This window comes from Aethalodelphis obliquidens, unplaced genomic scaffold (assembly GCF_003676395.1).
Source record: "Aethalodelphis obliquidens isolate GAN/ISIS:26980383/991018 unplaced genomic scaffold, ASM367639v1 scaffold4, whole genome shotgun sequence".
NCBI classification, from domain to species: Eukaryota; Metazoa; Chordata; class Mammalia; order Artiodactyla; family Delphinidae; genus Aethalodelphis; species Aethalodelphis obliquidens.
Window position 1 is genome coordinate 29,554,785 of NW_020837948.1, and position 24,411 is coordinate 29,579,195.

General features: G+C 36.0%; 1 protein-coding gene and 1 non-coding gene across 5 annotated transcripts in view; both read left to right on the plus strand.

The window, feature by feature from the left end:
* Positions 1-24,411, plus strand: part of FBXL17 (F-box and leucine rich repeat protein 17) — a 475,832-nt gene that overhangs the window by 302,646 nt on the left and 148,775 nt on the right. For all 4 annotated transcript variants that reach the window (XM_027100329.1, XM_027100336.1, XM_027100341.1 and 1 more), the window contains one exon: positions 12,230-12,306. In XM_027100329.1, the coding sequence (XP_026956130.1) occupies positions 12,230-12,306 (77 nt within the window). The remainder of the gene's footprint in view (positions 1-12,229; positions 12,307-24,411) is intronic.
* LOC113617727 (U6 spliceosomal RNA) lies at positions 9,925-10,031 on the plus strand. The gene has a single exon (XR_003431736.1). It is a non-coding gene; the product is annotated as a U6 spliceosomal RNA (small nuclear RNA).

Here is a 24,411-nt window from a genome sequence, read left to right on the forward strand (position 1 = left end):
TATTACTCTCTCCTCTCTTGTCTATGTCAAATCTCCCTCTGCCTCTTTCTTGTAAGTATACCTGTGATTGTATTTAGGGCCCACTCAGATAATCTAGAATAATCTCCCCATCTCAAATCTTTAATTTACTCACAGCTGCAAAGACCCTTTTTCCATAAAAAAGTATAAAGTATATATAAAGTAACACTTAAAGGTTGCATGGATTAGGACCTGATGTCTTTGGGGGCCATTATTCAGCCTACCACAGGCATTTTTTTATGTGCCAAGTTCTGTGCTAGGGCCTAAATAATAATAATTAAAATTTAATTGCTTCCTGTGTGCTAGATGCTGTCCTATGTGCTTTACATTCATTTTTTTACTAAGGAAAAAAATCGATTTAACATGAACTTATTGGAGCTTACATTTCTTTCTTGCATATGTCAACTATTAAAGTCCCACATTGCTAGTTTTCTAAGAAATGTACTTGAAAATTCTATTCGATCCTAAATAACCCTGTCTTATTTGTGTGGAAGATGTTAAAATTGACAAGATTGTGAATTCCCTTTGGGAAGAGACTTGTCTTTTCCATCTTTGTATCCATTAGTTAGGGGCAGAGTAAGGGTTAGTAAATGTTTGTTGAATAACTAAAAGCACCTTTGCAAACATTGTGAAATGTAACATTTGCAAAATCCTTGGAGATAGGTATTGTAATTTCCAGAATTTTACAGAAAAGACTTAGAGAAGTTCAATTACATTCCGAACCCCAGGACTGTGTCTTACACATACACACATACAAAACTTTGACAATGTGAGCATTGGAAGCATATTTCTGCGGTCCATGACTGATTGATTTTGTACAAGAAACATTAAATTTCAGTAAAATTTTGATATAGCTAAATATCATCTCTGTTATTATTGCATTATATTATTAATCATGTGCAATATACTTTTAAATTTTCAGCTTTTTGAGAGGCCATTTTCATGTGAATTAAGTCCACAGTGGTATTAAGAAATGGGAGGAAATTTTCCAAATGATTCCAAATATTTTAACACTTTCTTGAAACTTCAGCCTTTCCCCAGAGATATGTCAAGCCTATCTAGTCTTTTTGTAACTTGTTTTGATCAGATTTTTTTAACTCACTGATATTATGAATCTTATAAATAATCATACTTTCCTCTTTACTTTGGTTCCTTGAAAGTTTATTCCAAAATGTTATTCCATTTGTAGAAGCTTTTTAGGATGAATCATATCAATCCCTTCAGGGTGAGTATATCCCTAACTTTATTATCTACTATCCACATTTTCTACCTTCTTTGCCCCTCTCAAACATTTCTTTTGTAGTTTTGTATGCATTTCTAGGGAAATAAGGCTGGATATAAGTAAACACATGAAATGAATTTAGGCTCCTTAGTAATTATGAAATATATGAATGTATTATTGTATATGTTACATATAAAATGTTATTTTATATAGATATTGTTATGTTCTGTATATATTGTTTTTCTTCTTTTTCCTCTTTACAGCCACTATTTCAACTGATGTGTCCCTGAGTATATATCATGGTCACTGACTTGCTTATACTATTACCCTTTATATTTTCTTTCACCTTTTTCAAAGTATGATGTGGCATTGGATTGCCATTAATTTTCCCACAGCCCCAAATTTTGCCCAATGGCCAAAGAGTGTCCTGTGTCTGATGAGCATGCACTTACCTTTCAATAACGGATCACAAAAAGGAAATTGTTCTCTTAATTTTTTTATAAAATTCTATCATTACCAGGGCAGCACTCATGGTACCCCCCAGTAACCAACCATAGGAACACACAACTGACTCCAAGCACATTTACCTGATGTCCCTTTCAAACGCCTGGCATTGCTCTTGCCTCTTTATTCCACTAACAACCTTAGAAAACAATCAATTGCCCCTCTCCTCACCTCAATCTTCTTCCTCAGAATATCAGAATGTATTTCTTTATTTACTTGGGTACATGAGAGAAGTGTTTTGTGTGTAGAGCAGAAATATTAATACTGTTACTCCATTTTGCTACATGGTTTGTTGATTATGCAGACAGAACAGTAACTATAATAATCAACAACTAATCAATAGCGGAGCATTTAGAAACATGCCTCTCACTGTTGCGGCCTCTCCCGTCGCGGAGCACAGGCTCCGAACGCGCAGGCTCAGCGGCCATGGCTCACGGGCCCAGCCGCTTCGCGGCATGTGGGATCTTCCTGGACCGGGTCACGAACCCGCATCCCCTGCATCGGCAGGCGGACTCTCAACCACTGCGCCACCAGGGAAGCCCTGATTTACCTTTTAAAAATAACATAAAACAGGACTGGGGTTGGGAGTGTTGCTTGTTCCTGCTGGCTGTCAGACATGATGTTGCCTGTAAGGTACCCGCTGTCTGAAACAAATTGTGAAATGTGCTGTCTTCTTTCTCCATGCTTACTTACTGTCTTGCTTTTGCAACTTTCTGCAAGGAGAAAATGGGTAATGCTTCCCCCCCTATGGTTTCTATCAGTCTTAGCACTGGTTTCATTAGCTTTCCACCACTTTCTCCAAGAACAAAGAGATGTGTTTTCCCTTCATAGGGAATAGACTGAGGACTAATTCAAGCAAAGCAACCTGAATTTTAGTGATCATGGCATTTCAGGGGCTAGGCTGCTAAAATTCCTTTACTATGTGCATTTACAACAATTAGATATTTTTTGATTGAGATAATTTGTTGATTTACAACAATTAGTTATTTGTTGATTGGGAAGGGAAAAGTGTTTGTTAAGAATTGTATTTATAAGTGTATTTATATACATGTGGACATCTATACTACATAGCACTTTGAATATAAATTAAGTGCTGATAATCAGTTCTTGTCATTGATGGATAAATTAAAGTGTTAAGAAAGAATCCTCTAGAAGTATATTTTACAGGCAAATGGACTTTATAGTGTCAAGTATCATTGAACTGGCCAGGTGAAGCTAAGTAAGGTTCAATAGCCTTTCTCTGGAATTTTAAAATCTCATTCTATTGCACTTACTTGAATATTATTTACGAAGGAAATGGGGAGGCCTTTGTTTTTCTATCCTTCAGATAAATAAAAATTAACTGAAATCAGTTGTCATTCTTCCTTTGGGATTAAAAATGTAAACTGCATACTTTTCATAAGAGGATTCTTGGTTAATGTCCCTTATTGTAGTTTGTAGAAATATATGAATTGTTTCTTTCGTTTTTATTTTTAAAGAAGTGTAAATGTTATTTCTTTTTACTAAGTAAGAAAGTTATCTTTCCGTGTAAACATAATGTACCAAAACAACTAAAGGTGACCCGCTGCCTCTCTTACCTGTAAATGTTAGAGCAAAGATTATTTCACCCCTGACACGACATTAATATGTAATGATATGGAAGAAAATAGGAATAAAGTAATGGGAGTCCCGGAGCTTTGGAAGTAGGTTTTATGAATTCAGCAGTGATGACCCTTAAGCCTCAAAGGGTTCAGAGTTCAATCTAGCTAAGCATCAATAAGGTCAAGTTTATGTAGTGTCCTTGTCTTCTTCAGTGCCATGTGATCTTTCTCCTTTGGTCTTTCTGAATGAATATGTGGATAACTTTATTCCTACTGCCTATACTTTTCCCACTCCCTAACCTAGAACTCCTTCCTCATACTTTCTTTTTCAGAAACTAATAAGAAGCCTTCACCATTTTCTTCTCCCAATTACAGGATTAATTAGTTTTTTATAATTGTACTTAAAATCACCTGTAAAAATTCTTTTATTGGCTTTTGATTGGGCCAGAAATTTGCTAAGCTTAAAAATTAGTGACAAAGTGCAGGCTTCCTGAATATGAATGCTTGAAGCATGTGGGAAACATTTGGAACGGAGAATGTTGACCTGCTTTCTTTGTGTCCTACTACAGCTATCTAATTATAAGCTTTCAAAGATATCAAATTAGGTGCCCTCTTCATTGCATTTTACAAATATAGTTTTTTCATATTGCTAAAACCATTCTCAAACAAAATTTTGAGTGGTACATTGGGATGTTGGGAATCATCGTTAGCTAAAGAGAAAACATTCTTTTGACTTTTATAATTGTCTTTACTGCTGTGTTTTATAGTCTTCTGAGAATTTGGCTTATCCAAAAAGAGATTCTGTGCCTTCCCAAGTGAGAAGGAAACCTTTTGTCAGCATCTTGTCTGAGTTAACTCCTTGGCTACACAGGTCATGGGAGGTCTCTGTTGAACATCAGTCTTTGGCTCTATCACAAAACTGGTATTGAAGCACAGGCCAGCTCCCCCAGTACAGAGGTTAAAGAGGTAATTAGTCACTACAAAGCCGACTTGTGGCGTCTTCGGGTAAGGAAGTACTTAACTCTTTCCTGAATAATGCCTGAAATCTCATCTTCAGTATATTTTTATAGTCCACTAAAATAATTTTCTCTTGTCCATTTTAAATTAAAGGTGAGCTTAAAATATATGATGTCTGTTGAATTGAGACTTTCTCATCAATACTTAAAGCAGTAAGTGTAATGGGGGTGGAGATGGGCAGGGAGATTATCATCAATTGTATGTTTAATATTCCATCTAAATTTCATGTTAGCTGTTTGGAAGCCTAACAAGTCTCTGAAATATTTCTAGCTTTACCATTAAAGTTCTTATTTATTATTGTAGGATGGGGTAGGAGTTGGAACTTGCCAGAATTTTGCCTGACTTTTTTTTCAGAAAAGGAATGGCCTCTGATGGATCACAATTCACTGAACTGGACCATAGTTTTATATGTTTTTATATTCCTGTTTCTTTTTTTTTTTCAGAGCCTGGGCTTTTGCTTCCAGACGGTAAATTTTTGTTACATGTAGGATAATAAAATCTTCTCTTCCACCCTCTATCTTAAAATATGCCAGAATACCATAAAGATAGCACCAGTCTTAAGTGTATCAACATTGTGCAATGCCTGGATTCCCCCAGAGATATTGGCTATAAATTGATGGAACCCCAAAAACCTTTAAGGATGGAAGAGATTTCTTAACTTTTCCTATTTCAAAATAACTACATTTTTTTTTCCATTGAAGAATGACTAAACTGCTGAATTAGGAAGTCTTACCTTTAAATTTTCCCCTTCCCTTTCTTTCTAGCATTTCCTTCAGTCCTGAAACATGACTCTTTTCAGTTGATTTTCAGTAGATATAGAGACAGTGATATGCTTTTTCTGCTGCTGGGTATGAACATTAATATCAGCCATAGCAGCAAAAATAAATAGTAGTTGATCTATCAAGGTTATAAGTATTATGGGTATCATTTTATAATAATGTGGATTTCTGATTAGATCTTTTAACTTTTCTAACACATAATTTGCACTTAATAAAACCTTGTTGAAATAAATAAATCAGAAATAGCTTAGAATCTTTTTTTCTGCTTCTTACATACTCGGAGGCACGCTTAGAAAAAGTTAGCTCAAGTTATTATATAATGGTTTAGTGTAGCTGCGGTAAAAGGATGGATCAACGGCTAAAATTAAAAACAAGACTTTTGGATAAATGTATCTGAAATATTAAAGCCAGAACCAAGTTTATCCAAATGTGTTAGTTTGGTTTCCTCTCCCCTGCCCCCATGCTTTGGAAAAACATTTAACCATTTTGTTTCTTAGTAACTTAAGGAAAATGTGCATTTAAAAAAATACTGTAGGCTTTATTCTATTTGAAAAACATTTTTAAAGTTCTCTAAGAAACATTCAAATTACATTAAACATGTTTTTCTATATAAATGAAGGAACAAAATATTCCCGTAAGAGCTGGTTTGTGATGGTCACTCCTAAATATGTTAGAAAATATTATTTTGCTGTTGTATTACTCCTTTTTCAGTGCTGACTCCTACTTACTCTCCAGTTAGGAAACCTACCTAATGCTAGAGACTGTCAGGGAAAGGGTGGTCCAGACAGAATCAGCAGATGACAACATCTGCTCCACCTCTTCCAAAGGTGTAACACCTCTGTTGGCAGAGATGTAAACCCATAGAATTTACGTTTCAGTAACATCTCAGGCCACTTATTGTGGTACATCTTATTAAAAACAAACAAACAAACCACTCTTCTCATTGTGTAATCTTTCACTATTTCTGTGTGACAAAATGGGCATCAGTTTTCCACTGTTTAAGTAGCAGCTACCTAAATTAATCTTGGATTCACTAATCAGATTTTGGCTTTCCAGAGAATAACATTTGGTAAGTGAGAACTTAATGAATATCCCAAGAGAATTGTAACTGGTGGAGCTGGTGACATTTTGCATGTCACTCCTAGTCTTTGCCCCTGAGACATATTGTGTTTTGAGTGAACGCTTTAGCATTTTAATTGCAAGTCATCCTTTTAAAAAAATCTCTCTTGCAGTGAACATCTCTTTTATGAGATTATCTTTAGATGTTTGCATGAAAAATTGACTTAAGCATACATTTGATACTGTGCTGTTAAAGGGATGGAATAGAAGAACGTTTACAAGAAAGTGTACCATGAAATTCAAAGGGTGCTCAACGTATCAATATGATGCCATGTATCACTTTCTCAAAATAGGCTTTCATTTGTCATTATGTACATTTCTTTAAGTTAAGGATAAAAATAACCACTGAATGCTATGTAATGTTAAGGTGTCGTGTTACTAAAAAAAGTACCTATGAATGGAATGTTTATAAATGAAATTATATTCACTTATAACAGGAAAGGTACTGTTAGTAAATTCTTGAATTGATTCATCTTGTAAATGTTTAACTGTAAATTTATCTTTTTTTAACATAGAAATCTGTTATCTAGTGCACATTCTGAAAGCAGGGTATACCTATAAATCATGTCCATTCATTTGCTGCACTGGGATTAGACTATACGTCAGTAAAACTCGATTTGGGGCTTTAGAAAAATCAATCAAATATCAATATTCTTTGTGTAAGATGCCAAATTGTGTTTTGGTGACCTCTGCTATCATTTAAATGACCCGTATATGAGTTAGTCAGGATGAGCTTTTGTAGCACAGAATTGGACCAAGTTTGCTCCCTTGTTTCTCTCTTTAGATCTTGTAAATCCTTTTTATTCCTTTTCGTGTGTGTGTGTGTGTGTGTGTGTGTGTGTGTGTGTGTGTGTGTGTGTTGCAGGCTCTTCTGCTTTTACCCACTTACAATCTATATAACACAGAGTGGCTTGTTGGTTTGTCTAGTTTCAGGAAATGATGAAAATTAAGTTCTATTTCTAAAACCCCCAAATAGATCACTTTTATGATGTGTTTGTATTTCAGGAGTTTTAACGTTTGATCTACGTGTTTATTCGACTTTAAACGTACTTAGCTCCCCGTTGCACTTATTTGCCAATTACTTTATAGCACTGTTCATACTTTTTGTTTTAAATCTGTAGGGTTGTTTTTGTCTTGTTGCATTTTTTCTTCTGCTTGAAGATATATCTATTATTCAAATATAAAAGTGACTTAGGAAAGAACATCCTAAAGTTTATTTAGAAATTCACCAAGCCACATACTAATGCATCTCTAATGGGGACATTTCTTTTCACACCTCTAAGGTGATTGAGCCTGTCCTTTAAAGTGAGATTTGCAAACCAGTGTCTGGCAGCTCCAATTAGCTTCATTTGGATTTGAAACACATCACAAACAGTAACAAGGTCTCCTAGGACACTCCTCTTTGCAAGCAATGTAGTCATATTTCCTCATTAGTTCTTTTCAATTGTCACTAATGCCATGTTCCAGCTTTTGAGTTGGAGACAAAAAACATAAAAATTTGGTATGTATGTAGAATGGCCATTGTTTTCTATAATTCAAGGCTCTTTTGAATTCCTTTGATAGTTTTGAAGCTTACACAGCTTAATTCATTAACCTTTACCCTTCACATAAATCAGGTTACCAGGAATCTATTGCTAGGGAGACAGATTTTTCCCTCCACTGAAACTAAGTAATGCCTTCTCTTTTTTAAAAAAAAACAAACCCTATATTGATCACAAAAGTACCTTTTTACTGTTTTTCATATTTCATCAAATGTTTTAGGTGCATTTTAGAACGTTATCAAAAGCAAGTGAGCATAAAACCACATTATTATAAAAAATAATTCTGGACGCTTTGGACACTTTGGAGCAGGTTTTCTGGCCCTTTTCACTGTTCTAACGGAGTTTATACATATATGTACTCAACAGCTGTTACTCAGGAATTTACAGTGGTTGCAATTTTTTAATTCTCTTCAGAACCCTGCCAAAACATAAAAGCAAGAAAATAATCTGAGGGGAGGCAATTCAGAATGAACTAAAATATATTTAAATGAACCTAGGACATTTCATTTGGATAAATTTTTCATATAGGCCCTCATTTTTATAAAGAATGATGATGTGGGACTTCGAAGAAGATAGGGGTTGTTCTGTGGTTTCATGCAGGTGAAAATAGAATGTATGTCTTCTGATTCTTTATTCACTCTTGTTAAAACATGTCTCCTCTTGTTTCTCAGAACTCAGAAAGGTGGTTTAGTAGGCTTGTGTTTGATGTTCATGGGCTACTTTAACAATATTTGATATTCTTCTGCATTTTTCCACTATGCCATATTCCTATATTATGAATTTGTTCTTAATAATCTTACAGATTATTACTTTCCCTAAGGATATTGTTCTTTTCCCAAGTTTCGTAATTCCTTAGGTTGTCATGCATGAAATAGAAAATCTTCGAATGCACTGACCCATAGAAAATGTTGGTCATATGGTATTCTGAGGTTTATCCTTAGGGATGGTGGGGACGGGTAGGGGGATAATGGGAAAATTTTGAATTCTGGATTCTGAGTTTAGGAATTCATGGCTTACCCCTAGGGACAAAACTATAATTAATCACTGAGATTAATGCATATTCTCCTATTTGATATCTGTGAATAGGAGAGGGGATGGAGAAGCAAAGGTTTTAAATGTGGTCTTTGGTTCTTTCACTCTCCTCACAGACCATGACTTTGCAAACATTCCTCCCATTTTTGGGTATCATTTTTAATACCCCTTAAAAATTTACATGAATACCTGTAGTCAAGGTGTAAATAATTACTAAGCCTTGTTTGTTGCCTGCATACAGTCTATGCAGTGAACTGGGAAATTCTCTGATGTTAATACACTAAAGGCCACAACTAAAGCCAAGACTCTTGAAACAGAGTAGATTTAGAGTAAATGTGGTCAACAGACTTGTGTTAGGGTACCTCCTGTAAATATATTCTAGAATGGACTCTAAAAGTTTTAGAAGGAAAGGACAGTCACCAGCGTGGTCTCTCATCATGACTTGCTATCACTACAAGCTGCCTGGGAAACTAGGTAGGCCTAGACGAATCACAGGACTTAAGACACTAGCCAGGGACCTGATGTGGGGTTCCATTTTCACCAATTTGCAGTAACAGGATAATATAAACCACTTCCATTTTCAACTCTCAAAAAAACAGCTATTTTACCTATTTATTTGAACCACTCAATTTTGTGTGTTAATATGATATTGAGTTTCAGTCCAGGTTCACAGAACTTGGGACTTCTCAAATATCACATCCATGAAATATGTGATATTTAAATTAAAAAAATAATTTTTGCCAAAAATCTTCCAGGGAATACTTTTTTTTCCTCCGTGAATTCCTATTTGCGGAATAGTTTTACGTTGTGCATAACTTCTAGCACACTGGCTGTGATTACAGGGTAATTAAAAGTATTTGGAAAACCTTATGTAACTGAACTTTTTTCTTTTTGCGGTACGCGGGCCCTCCACCGCTGCGGCGCCTCCCGCTGCGGAGCACAGGCTCCGGACGCGCAGGCCCAGCGGCCACGGCCCACAGGTCCAGCCGCTCCGCGGCACATGGGATCCTCCCGGACCGGGGCACGAACCCGTGTCTCTTGCATTGGTAGGCGGGCTCCCAACCACCGCGCCACCAGGGAAGCCCGTGACTGGACTTTTAAAAACAGAGCAAGTGCTTGCTTCGGCAGCACATACACTAAAATTGGAATGATACAGAGAAGATTAGCATGGTCCCTGTGCAAGGATGACACACAAATTCATGAAGCGTTCCTTATTTTTTAAATAATTAATTAATTAATTAAAAAAACATTTAAACAAAAGAACAAAAATCCTAGGTGATCCTTTGTAAAAGCAAAGTGCTTTTCTCTTATGTTTCTCTTTTTTTTCCTCTAAAAGATATGTACTGTACTGTTTTTTATTTCTTAATCACATGTTTTCTCTTGGCTATTGCCCCTTGAGTAAGCTAAATATATGTGTAATATCTATTCATAACTTTTTCTGTCATGTAGGGAGGAAACCTGATGCTCAAGGCCTTTCATCAGTTTTAGGACAGTTTTTATCCAGTGATTGATTATCTGATTTTATGTGAATACCGGTTTTTGTTGCCTATGAAATAGCATTTGATCTGGCTTGTACACTGAAATCAATTTGTGTTTGCTGTCTGTAGTCTGCTCTGTGTGTCTTTAATGTTCTCGTGTGTTTGTAGCATACCTATTAATATAGAATCAAGTGGCAGGAACACAAATAGAATATTGTATTTGCTTAGAGTTTTTCCATAATCAGATGTAAAATCAGGTGTTTTGAACTATTTGAAAAGACCATGAGAACAAAATAAATGATATGAACATTATTTCTGCACTAACTTATTTCATTTTGTGGTGGTCATACAAAATGTTGGATCTGCTAACTTTTTTGGTAGGTAATGGAGGAGGACAGAGAGCTATGCATATTCGATACAGTAGAAAGTAGACTTTTTATTAGCTATTTATAATATAATCATCTAGGGCCTTTATTTTATCCTTAGTATGTGAAAATTAGTTTTTAAAGTCATATGTAAAACATGGTTGTTGCCTGTAATGTTTTATTTTCCCTTTTTTTATGGCTTTATTCAAATATTACAGTAAAGCGAAATGACACGGAATTAGGTTTAAAAATTTCCCTTCATAATAACCTGTGTCAATCATAATTACATTGTTACTGTTTTAAGTTTTCTGTTGTAACCATGGAAGAGCTTACCCATTTTTATCATATACCTTTTTTTTTTTAAATAGCCAAAAAAATGTCTATTCAGTTATTCTGAGGAACTTAGAAATGTTTATCATTCCATTAAAACAATATTCTATAAAAATATTTTTAAAAGAAAAATATGTCTTCTCTATAATTAATTTAACCTTCAGTAATAAATTATGTGAAGTAAAATTGTATAAAATTTCCTGACATTTTATGAAGATACTTACAAATAAGCCAGACAGCAAATAAAATATCTGGAAGACAGAGATGGATACTCAGTAATTTTTTGATGGATTACACACATAGGTATCAAATTACTTGATCCTTACTTTCTAGAAAAGGTTAATGACTCTTTTTGCTTTTACCCTTTTACTTAACTGTTATTTATAAAGATTAAAACAGGAGCTGCATTGAAGGATGCATCTGCCAATGTGTCAGTTTGACTGTACAGGTTTTTCTGATAATTCAGGGGACTGAGCCACACTGTTAATCATTGTTTTCAAAGTTCATTCAATTCTGTACTACATGTTCCACTACGGCCATTAGAGCAGAGTACACCATTCAAAAACCTTTTAACTGAAATGAAACCAGAAAAGACTTTAAATCTTACATATCTATATCTATATTATGAATATGGCCTATATGTATGCAACAATTCATTTAAAATGTTAAGAGTAAAACATTTTAAAGTAAAAGATTTTAAAGTTCTTATGTGTACGATTTTTCTTTCATCTTTAATCAGTGTTACAGGTTTTGAAAACATTTTTATTTTGAATAAAATTTCACAAAATGTGTACTTCAGTGTTATCAAAGTCCATCATTAATAATTAAACAATGAGCAATATTACCATTCTTTTATAATAACCATCTGTCTATATTCTACACTTTAATTACATTATTTTTTATGTAAATAACATATGTTCATTATATAGCACATGTTTACTAATCCTTTATTACCAAATGTAACACTACTCTTACAGGAATATCTCTCTTTCATCACTTTGGTTTTAAAAGATGTGCTAGTCATAAATGTATTTAATTAAAGTCATTTAGGTATTAGAGCACTTGAGTTTAAAGCAGGGAATATAATACCTTTTCCTGAAACACCTTGAAAGAGGTTTGTTGAAAGGAGAGAGCTGTGGCATTCATCAAACGCTGACCTCTTCCTGTTACAGTCCTGGCCAAACTCTTGCTAATTTAACTTGAAACGCATTAGTGTAACTCACCATTTTTTGTATGTGTTTTAGGTGTGTGGAGGTCATTGCAAAGGAAGGACAAAACCTGAAAGAGCTGTATTTGGTGTCCTGTAAAATCACAGATTATGGTATGTAATGAGCCATTGTCCTAATCATTTTCAAGAATAAAAAGGTACAAGATCTTTGAAAGCTTTTTTAAAAGAAATCAAAAGCTACTAACTCATAGAGACTATGAGTTTTATCTTTACTTGTAGTCTCTGATCACACCCCCCCCCGAATCAAGAAATCATGAAAATGGAACCAGAGTAAAAATGAACATGTATATCAGTTTATCACCACATGTAATCATACACACATATGTGCACATGCACATACACACTCACATAGGATTAAAAAGTATGGCTAAAATTGCTGTATGATGAAAATAAATACTAGGATAATTACATATTTGATACAATAAATATAAAGTAACTATTACATTGAGTTGATTTGCTTAATGTCATGTAAAATGCATTCTTGTGCCATTCCAAATGCCAACCTTCTTAATGCCTTAAATTCTTTAAAACGCTGGAAACTTCCAATAGGAAGTTCAGATATACAGGAAGTAAAGGGTATACATTTGTTTGTAAGAGTTTAAATTATCTTAATTTTAAATATCCCTTTAAAGTGGAGAAAAGCAAGTTGTTTTTTAAAAATATGAAAAGTATGAAATCATCCTATTGGAGTAATAAAGAAAAGTAAGCTAGCCTTTCCTTTTTCATTCAGCTTTATATATTTTTTCCTATTAATTTGCATATGTAATCTAAATACAGAGTTTTAACTAATTATTTGGCTTTATGGGAGACTAAAATGGTTTCCATTTTTCTTTTCTGATTTTTTTTTTTTTTCTTCTTTTCTGATTTTTAAATTTGTTCCTTTAAACTGGAGAATATGCTTTCTGCCTTGAAGGGAACTAATAATCCATTACGTTTTTTATTGTTAACTCCAACATATGCTAATAACCGACTCCAATCCTAAGATGTCATACTGACCATCTGCCCTGGGTGGGAGAGTTGTATTTTATCAGCTACTAAATTCATCCTTTGGAAAAATTCTATGGAAGCTGTAACAAAAAATAACATAAAGGATTTGGCTTGAAAACCCTAATTTCTTTTCAAAGTTTATTTTTTGAGAATGGTAAATGTCTTACATGGATTTATCTATAATGTTTCTGGGTGTTGTCTTTTTCCTAATTATACCATGAGAAAGGAGTGTTTTGATATATTTTCTTTTTACTTGTAGTTTGTTTTCTGGTTTGGTGTATTAGATTGCCACTTAGATACAGTAACTCTAAAACCTCCAATATCTCCCTATTGTCTAGGCCTTAGAGTGTTCTCTCTGCCCAACACAGGGCATATCCTCAATACCTGTAGATTTGTTAATTAACTAGTACATTCATACGTTGCAAACTCTTTACTTGGCATTCAAGATCCTTTACCATTAGTCTCCTACCTGCCCCTCCAACCTTACTTTATATTTCTCCCTTTTACCTGTTTGCTGTCAATGTCAGATTGCTAATTGCCAGGAGAGCTATGGATTAAGTTCCTTAGAACTTTTCAAGGTCCTGCAGTGGAAAATGTTGCTAAAGTTACACTCTGTCCCAGTACCAGTTAAGTTAGCCAGTGCAAAGAAGTGTTCCAGAAGATACGGAAAAGAGAAAAACCTTTGGACTTGGGACAGATCTGGGATCGAGTTCTGTCTTCGTTCCTTGTTCTTTGGCCTTAGGGAAGTTCCTTCGCGTCTCTGAGACTGTTTCCTCATTTGTGAATTGACTTCATGCTCCTGTGTGTACCTGGTACCTAGTCTAATGATTAGCACAATGTATACTGCTGAGAAAAATTGCTTTCCTACAGGAGTGGGACAGAGAAAAGATTCACACAAAATTCTTCTACCTCCTTTCCTTTCCTTGGAAGGAAGGAAGGTTTATTGCTATTGTTTATTGCTATTGTTTAGTGATATTCTCAGGTTCTGATATTTTGAGATCTCAGGACTTTTCTTCTCCTGGTGAGGTGAAAACGGTTAGAACTTTGCCCATGTGGTTTGCATTTATTCCTATCTCTGAATTATTTAGGTCAGGGGTTCTCAACCCTCTCTGCACATTAGGATCACCTGGGGAGTTTCTAAAGCATTCAGATGCCTGAACCTTACACAAGACTAATTAAATCAGAATTTCTAGGAGGTGGTGCCCAGGCAATAAAACCTGTCTAAATGTTGTCAATGTCAGCCAAAGTTGAGAACCACTGATCTAGGCTAGTTGAGAGGAAGTAGAAGTGAAACTTTTGAGGACTTCCTTCCTCCACCCAGACATGAAATCTATCACGGTTTTTTTCATACCTCAGTCCCTCCAGCTTTCAAGCTCTCTGCCCCACCTAGTCTCTCTTCCTTCTTCCGTGAGGTTTTAGGTGTTCTAAGGATTTGTGATGAAAGTCTCTGTGCATCTGTTGGTTCTGTTTTTCAAAATGTTTGGGCACAGTTGAGGATTAGGGGGAAAGGTCAATAGTTTATGAGATTTTACTATAATTGCTACTTGATTTTAAAATTAAAAGAAGTTACTAAACACTCAGCTCAGTGCATCTTTTTTCCTCTGGTACCATGCCAATAACACGTGAACAATTTTTGTCAAAAAGACAGCAAGAAAGATTCTTCATTGTAACCAGAGAAACGGCATGTTATTGGAGGTCATTGCTCTACTAGGGGAGGCTGTGATCCCTTGCCCTGTGTTAATTATAAATTTTAAGAAGGAAAAGCAGATGCTTTCTTCCTTCTTTAACTGGATAATTAAAGACATATTCTGTGGGACTTTTTGATTTTTGAGGCTACTTAGAAATTGTAAAATTTGATGTACACCTGATACCAGGGGAATTTCATCCTTCAAGAGACTACTCCCTAATTCTGCTTCCTATTGCTTTGCTCATATTCTAGCTAGTCTTCTCCTCACCTCCTTTTTCTTTGGTGCTGTGTTCGTACATGCATTCAGTACTGTATCCTGAGATTTTTGAAGTGTTTTTGCAGGATGCATTGATTCAGAAACCGCAGCTCTCCTGGCTTATCATTTGTAATTTTTCTCAAGATTCTCACAGTTGTTGAGTGTAGTATTATAGTACTTAGCAACACCTGCCCAGGCTGTTAGGAAGCTATGTTCATTTTTTTTAAATTAATTTATTTATTTTTGGCTGCATTGGGTCTTTGTTGTGGTGCATGGGCTTCTCATTGCGGTGGCTTCTCTTGTTGTGGAGCACAGGCTCTAGGCGCACAGGCTTCAGTAGTTGTGGCACACAGGCTTAGTTGCTCCGCAGCATGTGGGATCTTCCCGGACCAAGGCTCGAACCCATGTCCCCTGAATTGGCAGGCGAGTTCTTAACCACTGCGCCACCAGGGAAGCCCAGTTATGTTCATTTTAATTGATATATGATACAGTATATGAAGAAAACTATCATTCTAATAGGTTTCTTATTCCCCAGATTGAACATAGATCTTTATGGTAAAGGATAACAATTATAAACAAATCAATAATTCAGGCACAGCTAAATGGAAAATACAGTCTTGGGAAATTGCTCCCTAAAGAGAAATCTAATATTGTCACTCTTCTGTCACTAAACAAATAAATGTTATAGGTAGTATCGTGGGAAAAAAACTCAAACTGAGTCAGAGAAGTAGGTTAGAATTCACCTCTCCTTTTCTTTGTGACCTTGAGCAAGTTACTTAACCTCTTAGTTTTGTCATCTGTTAAGCACATGATAATACACACCATAAAAGGTAGTGAAAATGAATATAAAACATCTGTGTTGTGCCTGGTGGCATAGTGGACACTCACTAATTGGCAGTTTTTATAATTACAGAATCATCTCTTTTTCTGAAGAAGAATTAGCCCTCCTCCAAGTGTGGCTTTCTGTTTATGGGAATCATTATTTAGAAGTTTGACCTGTATTAGTCTGTACATGCCTAGTTGACTTCCACACCTAAGCTATCTAAACCAGATTCTTATTAGTGGGGAATAAAAAGAAAGATGCAGCAAAAAGTATAAAATCTTTCATTTGTCTCCCTATCTTAGGTTTCTTCCCTATCTCTTCTCTATGTTACCTTCATTTTTGTTTGGATAATTTTCTCTTGGCTTCCCATATGCTTTTGTTTTTTGTTCTTATAATAATTTATCAACTAATAATTTCCAACCAACCTTTCTGCTCACCTTCAAACACTTTTCTGTTGAAAATTCTCCTCCTTCAGAACAGTGTATCCTTAGGATTAAAGGGAAAACAACTTGTATCATTCAAGCCTACAGAGGTCAGAGCCAGTCTTACTCCAGCTGCAAGGCATAGAACATGTGGTATAGTAAATGGGATGGATGAATAAAGCCCGTATCTCCATTAGCATCTCCGTAGTGAAGGTTACCAGTGTGACCCTGTGTTAGGGAGCAGTTGTAAAAAGGACCCAGGTTCCTTTCTGGGTTGTTATCACATTTCCTTTGACTTTATTTAGCACTCCTCAGGGCCCTTGAAATACACTCTAGAGGATATCTTTTTGCTTCCCATCTCAAGTTGTCAAATAACCTTTTAATTAAAGAGGACTGTAAACACTCAACTACTGACATCGATGTCTGGGGCCTACAAGTCTCTGACAACCCACAGGCTCATCTGGGCCGCTCCACATTCTCCCGTCACTCCCGCAGGCCCTGGGGCTGCTCTCTGAGGACAGTCTTTGACTGCCCCTTACTCTGCTTGCCAATGCGCTTCTGCCTGATCTGGGCCTTTTAAACCTAACCCCAAGGCTTGCCATAAAAGCTTTGGGATTGCTCTGGGCAAAAGGTCTTCCAAGACAAGGAGGTCATTTGTTCCAGTGGTTATCATGTGAGATGTCATTTCAGTTCGTCTGCCACACGACAGACGTGATGTATATTCATTCTGTTAACAAATATTGATTCAGTACCTACTATGTGCTGGGCTCTGTGCTAGAGGCAGGACATGTAGTTTCTGCATTCCTGGAGCTTTCACCCTGTTGGGATCCAGAGGACAGGGCTGGCCTGCTTATTAAAAAAAAAAGAGAAAAAAAAAAAACAAAAAAAAAACAGGTAATGCATCTTCTTCCAGACAAGAAGAATGGCAGGGAGTGCCAGCAGCCATAAATCTTTGCTTTGGTCTAACCCATGCCTCACCCCAGCCTTGTTGGCCTTCTGATGCTATTGAAAGATTAATAAGTTGTACATTCACTACCTCTTCTTGGAATACCAGACCTCTTTAGCTATTAGTTAATCCAAATTGGGATCTGGGATACATTTTCAAAATAAGCACAATGAAGAAACAAAAAGAGATCCCAAGAAGCATTCTGGGTTATACTAGTATCAGGAGTGTTTCATTTTTTTTTTTTTTCTTGCCAAACCAACACTGATATATTATTCAAGAAAAAAATCTTATACCAAAAATAATTTTGCTCTTTCTTACACCATCTTATTTTTCATATTATTAGGTATGCATTACATACAGTGATGTTCCATTTAATATTTAATTCTTGGTTTTTTTCTTTTATGTTTTGTCTCATTTTCAAATTGTATTTCAGACTGCTCCAAGGTTGCTGGGTAAGATTCAACTCCTTTTGTCAGCAGGAATAACTCTAATAGTTGTAAAGTGACAGAGAAGAACTTTAGAAAATACAGTTGCAAGTCAAAAAGAATGTCTTATTGTTTACTGTTGATTATTCACTTTCTCTCCATTCTGTCATTTAAATATAGATAGCTTTTATTGTTTCTAACAAAATAGTACTAAATTGCTAAATCTTCTACTGTTGCAAATTCACCTTGTTTTTATGCCCATCTTAAAAGTTATTTCTCTCCACTTCTAATTCTTTCATTCCTGGAATTCCTCACTATTGTATTTATGTGTCTACTGTTTTACTTAGCAAGTGTTATTTTCTCTTTTTTCTTTCTTTTCAGTAATTGTCATGATTTTTAACCAAAAAATTGGTATTTAATTATAACTGTTTTCTAAATGCTTTTTTTTTTTTTTTCCGCTCAACAGCAAAGAAATTGTTGACTTTCTTCCCTATTTCCTAGGTCATCCTAAGCCTGCAGCTATATAACCCTGAAATAAAAGACTGAACAATAACCATGCTTATCATAATAGACTTTTCATAATAGACTTTCATCTCAAATGTATTGAGAAGCACTTCCTTGGTTTTTTTTTTTGCGGTACACGGGCCTCTCACTGTTGTGACCTCTCCCGTTGCGGAGCATAGGCTCTGGACGCGCAGGCTCAGCGGCCACGGCTCACGGGCCCAGCCGCTCCGCGGCATGTGGGATCTTCCCGGACCGGGGCACGAACCCGTGTCCTATGCATCGGCAGGTGGACTGTCAACCACTGAGTCACCAGGGAAGCCCGAGAAGCACTTCTTAAGACGTTTGGTTTTTTTTTTAATAAATTTATTTATTTTATTTATTTATTTTTGGCTGCATTGGGTGTCCGTTGCTGCGCGTGGGCTTTCCTCTAGTTGCAGGAAGCGGGGACTACTCTTCATTGCGGTGTGCAGACTTCTCATTGCAGTGGCTTCTCATGTTGCGGAGCACGGGCTCTAGGCACGCGGGCTTCAGTAGTTGTGGCTCACGGGCTCTAGAGCACAGACTCAGTAGTTGTGGTTCACGGGCTTGGTTGCTCCGTGGCATGTGAGATCTTCCCAGACCAGGGCTCGAACCCCTGTCCCCTGCATTGACAGGCGGATTCTTAACCACTGCGCCACCAGGGAAGCCCTTAAGACATTTATTTTAAGAAAAGTCTCCCATAACCAATTCAAAGGCCATCTCTAGCTTCCTATATAATAGGGTTCTTTTTTTTTTGATTAAGGAATCTTCTAACTTACATGTAAAAGACGAATGGACCGGTTTCTGTGCTTGCCCCTGAACTTTCTTACACCGCCAAATACATGAATATTGTTGCTGCAAATTATTTAGTTTATTAATTTTTATAGCCAAATACTCAATTTCCATATACAACCAAATCACTAGCTAAAATATTAACTTTCCCACTTTCCTTCTCTCAACTGCTTTTAGCATTTCTAAAATAGAGTGTTTGATTTTAGTATTAATTAGCTGTTTTAGTGTTAATCTTATGAAGGAGTCCTGTTACAGATAAAAGAAATTTATCCCAAATCACATGAAAAGTAATTTTTTGGAGTTCCTATTTTTAACCCCCACTGCTTAGTACCCTTAAGTATGCAGACTAAGCATTTGTTTTCCTTGAAATATGCTGTAATATAAATAGTGTCATTATTGACCATTATCAGTATTGTATCAGCAATGAGTAGATCTAAAGGGGACTACAATAAACACCAAGATAACTGCAATAATACTAAATTTCTAGTATCCCACAAAATAAACAATCTTCTAATGTTTAAAACTTCTTAAAAATAGAAATTTTGAGTGGTAGTGAGTCCTCTATTACAAGAGTTATTCACACCGAGACAATCTCTCGAAAAGAATATGGAAAGATGGAAGCACTAGGTAAGGAATTGACGTACATAATGTTTAAATTTCTTTCTAATCCTGGGATTTATACTGGACCAGTTCCATTTTTGTTTCATTCAGCAAATGTTTACTGTATGTGTACTAGCTGGGTGCTGAGGAGAATACAGAGATGGGTGAGAAGTATATACGCTTACATAGAGAAAGAAGACATAAGCAGTGAAAATGTTTTCCAACATATTAAGCAACATGATGGTGTCAATTTTTTTTTTTAACAAATAGGCCCTACAAGATGTAGGGGCTCAGGAGGACAAGGTCATAAGAGGCTGAAATCTTTGGGGAAGGATTTTTGTTGGAGGAGGCATGGGAGGACAGATATGAGAAGCAAGGGCATTTGAGGTAGTACAGCCTTAGGAAAGACTCAGAGCAAGAGCAGGTGTCTGAATGGATGAGTTTGTATGCATTGGTTAATCTAAAGAAAGAGCAGAAATCATCCAAAGTGATTACGTGCACACACAGGCAAATTTTGAAGAAACCTTATGAAAATATTCTAGTTGAAAATTCAGGGTAAGTTCCAACTTTCATCTAGACTTTTCCTGTCTTATTCACCATTCCCATGGTAACAACTTCACTTAACATATATAAAAGGAAACACTACTTTGGGTTTTAACTACTAATCAAGTACCCAGTTCAATTGACAGAAGTCAAGTGTACATTTTCATAATAATATAATAGAATAGTTACCATTTATTGGATATTTTCTGTGGGGCATTATTCATTTAATCCCCTTAGATATGGACTGTTAGTATTCAAGCCTAGAGATGTGGAAACTGCGGCTAGGAAACCCTCAGGTTCACACTGTCTGTGAATAACCATATGGTATAGATTCAGTGTTAAATATCTCTTGGATAACCACTCATAGGTCAGTGATATACTTAGTAGTATTTATTACTAGAAAGCTTTGTTGGATTTTCCCGGTTGTCAAAGCTTAAACAAAGGTAACTGAATCCCATGATAACCATGTTTGTCCATCTGTGTGTAAAAAAACAATGTCGCAAAGCAGCTACCCCATGAGATCTAATTATATAGTTATAGAACTTAATAGGTTTAATGTGCTTATTCACTATAACTTTGTTGTGCTGCCACCAGATATCAGTTATATTCTATGATTAAACATTCCCTAGCTGGAAGGTAGAGACTCTCATTGATATTGTGTATTCATGTATTCAATAAATGTTTTCTTAATTATTTCAAAACTGTATATAATTCTTCATGAGTTAAAATTTTTTCCTATACTCTCCTTCTAAATTATTACCAAAAGCTTATGAAGGAAGCAGAAATATTACTTTTTTAATAGATGAGAAAATTGAGCCCAGACAGGTTTTAATTAATTAACAAAACTGGAACTATAATCTCCTCACTCCAAATCGTTTACTGGATTATGTGCAGATAACTTCTTAAATTTCTCTGCTTTTCATATAGAAATAATTTCTTCATTTAAATGATCCTTTAAAAGCAATTTTAGTTAATGCCAAATGACATGTTTCATAGCATTTTTTTTAACATCTTTATTGGAGTATAATTGCTTTACAATGGTGTGTTAGTTTCTGCTTTATAACAAAGTGAATCAGCTATACATATACCCCATATCTCCTCCCTCTTGTATCTCCCTCCCATCTTCCCTATCCCACCCCGCTAGATGGTCACAAAGCACCGAGCTGATCTCCCTGTGCTATGCAGCTGCTTCCCACTACCTATCTATTTTACATATGGTAGTATGTATAAGTCCATGCCACTCTCTCACTTTGTCCCAGGTTACCCTTCCCCCTCCCCGTGTCCTCAAGTCTATTCTCTACATCTGCGTCTTTATTCCTGTCCTGCCCCTAGGTTCTTCAGAACCATGGTCTTGTTTATGGTTTCCTTTGCTGTGTAAAAGCTTTTAAGTTTCATTAGGTCCCATTTGTTTATTTTTGTTTTTATTTCCATTTCTCTAAGAGGTGGGTCAAAAAGGATCTTGCTGTGATTTATGGCAAAGAGTGTTCTGCCTATGTTTTCCTCTAAGAGTTTGATAGTTTTTGGCCTTACATTTAGGTCTTTAATCCATTTTGAGTTTATTTTTGTATGTGGTGTTAGGGAGTGATCTAGTTTCATTCTTTTTCATGTAGCTGTCCAATTTTCCCAGCATCACCTATTGAAGGGGCTGTCTTTTCTCCACTGTATATTCTTGCCTCCTTTATCAAAAATAAAGTGACCATATGTGTGTGGGTTTATCTCTGGGCTTTCTATCCTGTTCCATTGATCTATATTTCTGTTTTTGTGCCAGTACCATACTGTCTTGATTATTGTAGCTTTGTAGTATAGTCTGAAGTCCAGGAGCCTGATTCCTCTAGCTCCGTTTTTCTTCTCAATATCGCTTTGGCTATTCAGGGTCTTTTGTGTTTCCACATACAAATTGTGAAATTTTTTGTTCTAGTTCTGTGAAAAATGCCATTGGTAGTTTGATAGGGATTGTATTGAATCTGTAGATTGCTTTGGGTAGTATAGTCATTTTCACAATGTTGATTCTTCCAATCCAAGAACATGGTATATTTCTCCATCTGTTTGTATCATCTTTAATTTCTTTCATCAGTGTCTTATAGTTTTCTGCATACAGGTCTTTTGTCTCCTTAGGTAGGTTTATTCCTAGGTATTTTATTCCATTTTTTTAAAGTACAGATATTTCTAAAGATACACAGTTGTACCATTCTCAAAAACATAAGCAATTGTTCTCTTCTTTAAGTTCTTCCTTAAACCTGGGCTCAGAAGTTCCCGGGGCCTCAGAGTCATCACCTGCATCAGGTGCCCCTTACTTTTCTTCCCTTAGGAGAGCCTCTTCCGAGAATGTCCTCTGAGAAGTCAAAATTGAATCTCTCTTCAATGTGGCTTTGCTCTCTGCCTCCTTTATGCTGTTTAGCATCAGTGCTCCTCATTTTCTGAAATATCATGAGAAGTAGGAGCCGAAAGGGGGTAAAAACCCAAGGGCTGCATCTCTTCCTTCTAAAGCAGTAAATTATATCTACAAGTGCTCTCTTAGGGTCTCACCTTCTCTTTAAGATAATTTAAGATAATTATGCCCTCCCCAGCTGTGTGTTTGACTAAATCTCCTTCACTATTTACTGGTTAATTAGCCTACTTAAGACACTTGGCATCTGATTTATTTTGGGGGAAAAAAAAAACAACGGAAAAGCAAAACAAAACAAACGTCCACCAAGTTTCCCATTAGAAAATGATAGTAATGCTCATAGCAAAATATAAATTAAACATTAAACTAGGGCTTCCCTGGTGGTGCAGTGGTTGAGAGTCCGCGTGCTGATGCAGGGGACATGGGTTCGTGCCCGAGTCCGGGAAGATCCCACATGCCGCGGAGCGGCTGGGCCCGTGAGCCATGGCCACTGAGCCTGCACGTCCGGAGCCTGTGCTCTGCAGCGGGAGAGGCCACGACAGTGAGAGGCCCGCGTAACGCAAAAAAACAAAACAAAACAAAACAAAAAAAACATTAAACTAATTGATTTTACTGTATGTCTTTCACAAATTAGTCTCACATTGTTATATCCATTAACACTGGTAGGATTAAACCTTACCAGAAGTTCTTTCTCTTTTTATTTATTAGCAGGATTTCCTTATTAAGAGCAACTTTCCTTTATTGACTTCTTGGTTTACTTGAGTTCAATTTATATAGGAAAGGAAGGAATGATACTTTCTCTTTATTTACCAGTTTTTAAAATGCTAATTTCATTTCCATTATTCTTCCAAGGTGACCAATGAGGTGTTGTTGTTGCTTTTGTTTAAGTATTATTATAAACTCAATAATCCATTGCAGTTATTTTTAAATTGATAACTCAAATTGTCCTATCTTTTGGTAGTACAAGCTTCTTCAAAATGGTTCCCCTGTCCATTTGACATAGACTGATTATGTCAAGATATGCCTGGCTCATCTTGTGCATTTCATGCTGGAGACATGGCATCAGCCATTTTTCTAAAGAACTCTGGTTCTTGAATGAATTAGGCTTTTTAAAAAAATGTATCTTCGAAGTCTATGCTGCTCTCTGAATCTTACATCACAGTATTTTCTGTATTTTAAGCCTCCAGCTTAAAACCTATTTTAGATCTCATCACAAGTCCAACTTTTCCATTACAACTCAGTAACATCAGCCCCCTGGGTTTTAGAGAATCCTCATTTAGGGATTCTCAACACACTAGAAATTTCTAGTTCCTTACACAGGCATACCTCATTTTATTTTGCTTTGCCTTATTGCACTTTGTAAATACTGCGATATTTACAAATTGGAGGTTTGTGGCAACCCTATGTCGAACAAGTCTATTGGCACCATTTCTCCAACACATTTGCTCATTTTGTGTCTGTGTGTTGCATTTTGGTAATTCTCAGAATGTTTCAAACTTTCCCTTTATTACTTTATTTCTTATTGTGATCTGTGATCAGTAATCTTTGACGTTCTACTATGACTCACTGAAAGCTCAGATGATGGTTAGCATTTTTTAGCAATAAAGTATATTTTAATTAAGTTATCTACCTTGGTTTTTTTAAACATAATGCTATTGCACACATAATAGACTACATTATAGTATAAACATAACCTTTATACGCACTGGGAAACCAAAAAATTCGTGTGACTTGCTTTATTGCAATATTCACTTTATTGTGGTGGTGTGGAACCTACCCTGCAATAGCTCCGAGGTATGCCTGTATCCA